This window comes from Triticum dicoccoides, chromosome 1A (assembly GCF_002162155.2).
Source record: "Triticum dicoccoides isolate Atlit2015 ecotype Zavitan chromosome 1A, WEW_v2.0, whole genome shotgun sequence".
NCBI classification, from domain to species: Eukaryota; Viridiplantae; Streptophyta; class Magnoliopsida; order Poales; family Poaceae; genus Triticum; species Triticum dicoccoides.
The window spans coordinates 559620371-559626370 of NC_041380.1; the positions used below are offsets into that span (position 1 = coordinate 559620371).

The 6000-nt window shown below is 47.0% G+C and overlaps 1 protein-coding gene across 1 annotated transcript in view; it reads right to left on the reverse strand.

The window, feature by feature from the left end:
- Positions 1-4472: 4472 nt before the first annotated feature.
- The window catches only part of LOC119289796 (serine/threonine-protein kinase STN7, chloroplastic-like), a 9564-nt gene continuing 8036 nt past the window's right edge, over positions 4473-6000 (reverse strand). The window contains exons 9-10 of the mRNA XM_037569015.1: positions 5023-5436; positions 4473-4800 (exon numbers count right to left, since the gene is read on the reverse strand). Coding sequence (XP_037424912.1) covers positions 4642-4800; positions 5023-5436 — 573 coding nt within the window. The 3' untranslated portion in view covers positions 4473-4641. The remainder of the gene's footprint in view (positions 4801-5022; positions 5437-6000) is intronic.

Genomic DNA, 6000 nt, shown 5'->3' on the forward strand with positions numbered 1-6000 from the left:
GGCCCACAAGGAAAAACTCCTAAACCTTTCGGCCCGGCGAGCATCTCCTCCGATTATTGATGGCATCGCTCCAGCGCACCATCCGAGGTCCCTAGTCCAGCTATTTAAGCCGGACGCCGGCACCCAAACCCTACTCCATCCACATTTCCCTCCCCTCTCCTCCATCGTTGCCACATTTCACTCGTCGCCGGCCGCTAGCCATGCCCGAGGGACGGTCATGACTTACGTCATGCTCACATCGGAGCGCGCGGCTCCAGCTCATTGAGCAGATCCGGGCTAGGTGCGAATCCTAGATCGCAATCGTCCTACCTCTGGACTCACCAAAGCCGAAGGAGGAGGTGGATGAGGATGAGGAGGTGGGGTGCATGAGTAGGACGCGACCATGGCGAACACGGGGCTGGAGGAGGAGGCGGATCCGGTGCCTCCTAATGCGGGCTTCGGCATGCCCAAGGCGCTGATGGAGTTCGAGGTGGTCCAGGAGGAGGAGGAGGAGGCAGAGCAGTAGGTCATTCTTGACTCCATCCAGTCAGAGACGGAGGTGGAGGCCAACCGCCGCTTCCTCAGCCAGCGGGATGCGGAGATCAATGAGATGTTCGCCTAGCTGGATGGCGGCGAGCTGAAGGAGCGGCAGGCGGCCATCCACCAGGAGGCAGGGCCGTCCGACATGGAGTTCGTTGACATCTTCGGCAACTACGAGTAGTGTAGGCTAGCTTAAGTTATCTACGTAATACGCAAATTTGCATGCTTTTATATGAATTTGAGGTACCTAATATGAGATAGTTGGACACGACGAAGGTAAAATGAGGGGTGACCGGTAGCTGTCCGCGGACGTATAGAAGGTCGGATTTGACAAATCTAGTCGTAGATGTTCTAACTGTGGAAATATCTCAGGAGCTTTCCTTGTAAAAGTGCACCCACTAGGGCATCATTCGGTTTGAATCATAGGGAAAACATGGGAATGGGGATTCTAGAGGAGGATTTTCAGTATATGCATTCGGTTTGTAGAAAACGAGTATATGAATTTCATAGAGATGGTACTCATTTTCTATGTTTTTGCATGAAACTACACTTCCACTTAACCTTGTTTTCTAAGGTAGGAACGAGGCAATGCAATTCATAAGGATGGCAATTGTCGATCATATAACATTCCTATACTACTTCTAATTCCTTTATTCTAGAAAATGCATTGTTTTTTTGTTTTAGAGAAAAGTATGCTTTTCGTCCCTCAACTCTTGGTGAAGTCTAGATTTGGTCCCTCAACTCCGAAACCGGACAACTTGCACCCCCAACTAACGAAACCGGACAAGGTTTGTCCCTGGTCTCGATTTTGACCGTTTTTGATGCTGACTGACCCCGGTTTTGACCGGTGCCGACTAAAATTCGCGTAATCTTTTCATATCCGTGAACTTTTTAAAATTCACATACGCTTTTCAAGTCCACATAGTTTTTCAAGGTCGTGCAATCTTTTCAAAAATAAACATACCTTTTTCAAATCTGTGAACTATTTTGAAATTTGTGTACTTTTTCAAATCCATGATTTTTTTAATTTACGTAATTTTCTCAAATCAGTGTATTTTTTCAACTCTGTGTAATTTTATCGAATCCAAGTATTTTTTTTCAAATCCATCTGTTTTTTAAATTCGCGTACTTGTTTCAAATCCGCATACTTTTTAAAGTTCGTGTATTTTTTTCAAATCCGTGTTCCTTTCCAATCCATGAACTTTGTTTGAAATTCACATACTTGTTTCAAGTTGACATAAAATTTCAAATCCACACATTTTTTTCTAATTCGCGTAAAAGATATTCAAATCCGCATACGTTTTCAATTTCACATAAAATTTTCAAACCCAAAAAAGTATACGTGAATAGGAATAAGTATGTCAATTTTTAAAAATTACATGAATTTAAAAAAACCACATGAACTTTAAAGAAGTACGTGGATTTAAAAAAAAGTACGTGAACTTGAAAAAAGTACGCAGATTTGGAAAAGTACACAAATTTTTAAAAAGTTCACGTATTTGAAAAAAATACACGAATTTGAAAACATTGAACGGACTTGAAAAAGGTATGCGAATTTGAGTCGGCACGGTCAAAACCGGGTTGGGACAGCACCAAAACCGGTCAAAACCGTGACCAGGGATGAATCTTGGCCGGTTTCAGTAGTTAAGGGCGCAAGTTGTCCGGGTTTGAAGTTGAGGGATCAAATCTAGACTTCGCCAAGAATTGAGGGACCAAAGCTGGAGTTGTCCGGTTTCTCTTTGTTTTACGATCAGGAAATGCATTGGTTCATTAACCAAGGCTGGCACCGGGATGCCTGGGCAACGGATTCACAGGAACCGCGAGGCCTTATCTGCGATTGAGCAGGGATGTCCCGACCGATTCGCTGTCTGAATCTTCTTTTCCCATGCAGCCGGCCGTCAGGCATAAACTAAACCAGGACGTAGTATAATGACGTTGATTAGTTAGGAGGGTCACCTGAAGAAAAGTAAACACACAGAAAGTATGGCGCTGGCTTCTGCGCCTTTCGGTTGCTTCCCCGGCGTTCCAAGGAGAACATGGTTCCCTTTGATCCGCTGCCAAGGCGAAACCGACACCGGCGTCCACACAAGGCCGCTGGACCCGTGCTATACCAAGTGATAAAAAAAGAAAATACCGAACCATCTTTCAGAGAGAAAGACTTTCACAAAGGAGTAGTCCTGAAGACAAAATTATACTGGTAGGTTATGTTTACGTATGTACTTCCTCCGTCCCAGAATGTAAGACGTTTTGCAAGCTACAGAGGACGGTTCTCGGCAGTTATTTTACGAGTGGAGGAAAGATGGATGTAGGCCAAATCATTAGCCGCCATGCTTTGTGGCGCAATGATCATCAATCAAGCAATCACTCCGACGCGAGCCAAGCCAAGCCCCGTCGTCCTATTTGCTTAATCATTGCCGGTACCATACCAGCCATGAATCATGAATGAGCTCACGGTTGTTGCCCACCTCCCGTTTGGCCACCGTTTTTGTTCAACAAATGATTTGTTTGCCTACCATAACCCGTATGAACTAACCCAACTTGCGTGCATTGACGTGTCGTGGAGGCGTGGACCATGTCCAGCTAGCCTCGCCCGTGGAAGGAAAAGGAACGGCGCGTCCCGACAGCACGGAGAGGCCCGTGTGCTCTTGTCTGGTGGCCATGCGTGCATCCGATGCGGCCGGGGCTTTCGCTTTCCACGCTGCACGCTTTCGTTGTGGGCTTTCACTTGGCACGCACTCGCCAGGATCTTCTACGCGGTAGTAGGCTCCTTCCCCGGACGGCTAGATCAGTACACGCTGCTGGGCATAAATACAGCTGATCGACTGGCTACCAGCTGCAGTTCTGAGCGGCCAGTCGTTGGAGAGTGACGGTTGGGAGGCAGTTTGTCACTGTAGCAATGGACCGTCGAGGACACCCAGGCAAATGCAAGAAAAGAGAGGGGCCAAAATAGGGATGGCACTCCAGCCGAGCCACATGCTTCACCCATACAGTAGCTTCGTCACTCATCAGTCAGGCAATCATCGCGAATGCGCAGTCGACCGACATGTGGTCGGAGATGCTCCAACATGACCGCGGTCATAAGGCTGGCGACGCCATTGCCAATGATAGATAGCACCAAGGCCATGCATGCATGACCTGTCAAGGAATCTCGCACAGCATGGAGGAAGACACCTCCAGATCAGCAAAGCCATCACAGAGTACTCACTCAAGCTAGCACATTCCAGTAGCCATGAAGATTAGAGTTTGCATCCGTTTTTCTCGGTTCGGTTTATACGGTTTATGGTACTCCCTCCGTTCCAAATTACTCGTCGCAGAAATGGATGTATCTATAATTAAAATACATCTAGATACATCCATACCTGCAACAAGTAATTCGGAACGAAGGAAGTATATATTGGCCTTATACTTCGGTTTTACATAGATACGGTTCGGTTTCGGTAATAACCATTTACTTTCGGTTCGGTTCTGATAATAAACATATTAACCAAAGTTGACGCAAATTTTTGAGCCAACACATAACTTTTTCACGTGTAAATACATGATATAATATATATCATAATGAGGAAAAAAATAATTAGAAAAGGATAAACAAGGGACGTTAGATAAGCATTTCGGCCAAACAGGGGCAAACTGGAGCACTAAATGGGCTAGAAAGTATTGTACTACAGCAGCCCATTATGCTTTTGAACCAAAAAACTTAACTTTGGTTAATTCAGTTTAACCAAATAGTTTTCAGTTTCTAACCAAAAAAACCAAAATGCAAATGGTTATCAAATTTCAAAACAGAAACCGAAATTTTGATCCGGTTTTTTTGGTCGGTTTTTGGTTTTGGTTCGATTTTGCACACCCTGACATGGATTATGCACACCCTGACATGAATCTAGTACTCCCTCCGTTCTGATTTACTCATCGTGGTTTTAGTTCAAATTTGAACGGAGGGAGTACCTGTGATGGGTCTCGAGAACTTTGTTTCCACGTGAAACATATATGCATATTCATCGCAGTGTTTCCCATGGACAAATCTGTACTCACCAGCGGTAGAGAGTAGTAAGTAGGATATACCATTGCCGTAGCTACAACAGTCACGTTTTTAGAGAAGAACTGGCCAATGTACATAGCTGCCTACTCCTCCCTGGGGATCCACCGGCTCCACCAGATGCTCTTGCGCTGGCTCGTAAGCTCGTCCATGCTCTCGCTGATCGTCCTCACGATCTTCCTCTGCACCCGCAGCATCGACGCCAGCACGTTCCGCTGCGCGCTGTCCTTCTTCGGCTTGATCTCCTGCACAAGGAAAGAATAGTGGCACAAGCGGTCAGTGTTATCCTACCAAAACATCGTATATATGCACACACTACTGCACACCAGGCCAGCATTCTGAAAACCAAATGAAATGATTGACAGCAAACTCATCAAACAACTCCAGCTTTTTATCTCCGTTTTATCAACTTTCTTTTTTAGTCTCCAGGTCCAATATGATCCCGTCATGCCGGCGCACATGCATACCCTGAGCTCTTGGAGCTGTGCTTCCGTGAAGCCACCGCCCTCCTCGGTTCCCGATTTCGCCATGAGGCCGATGATCCATCGCGCGGCCTCGCTGTAGTCCTTCTGGGTCGCGCGGAACAGCTGCAGCCTCAGGTTCTGCATGACTGACAGGCCGAGGAGCCCTTCGCTGTTGAAGTAGGGATGCGCAAGTGCAGCCTTGGCGCTGGTCCTTTGCCGCGCTTTGTACCGGACCATCGACGTCAGGAGCTCCCATCCGATACCACCATCTAAGTCCAGGATGTCGAAGCCCCTGCGGAGGTCTGGGGTAGCTCGTGGTTCCACCAAGTTCCTCCAGGCTTCCAGGTCGTAGTTGCATCTCTTCAGTTGGCGGTTGAATTGTATCAGGCTGCTGTCAGTTCTCAACGCTGGAAATGCCTGCAAAAGAGTGATTTGTTAGGGTAATTATAAACTACAAGAATTCTAATTCTGACTAGTTATGTTTTGAAAGAAAAAGTTAGTGTACTATCAATGAGCTTTCCTTTTGTGCTAATGCAACACCAGAGAAAGTTGTCACTACAAGCTCGCATGAAGAAATAGGAACATGTTTCGACTAGACAGAACATAGTGCAAGAGTCTATTGATAGCAATAGCGTAGGAGGGATGTTGAATATATGGTTTGTGCATGTATATTGTATAGTCTGGCCCATCTCCTATTCATTATATAGTTGAGGTTGTGGCTCACCTTGTACTTCATATATACGTGCGCTATGCACCGATCAATACATTGAGTTGCATTGCCAAAATATTCATTTCCAACATGATATCATACCTACGATTCTAACCCTAACTCCTGTCGCCGCCGCCGCCGCCGCGATCCCATCGCCGCCGCCACCACCACCCGCCGCCGCCGCCGCGATCCCATCGCCGCCGCCGCCACCACCCGCCGCCGCCGCCACTTCGTGCCGCCGCCGCCCCCCTGTGTGCCGCCGCCGCCTCGCG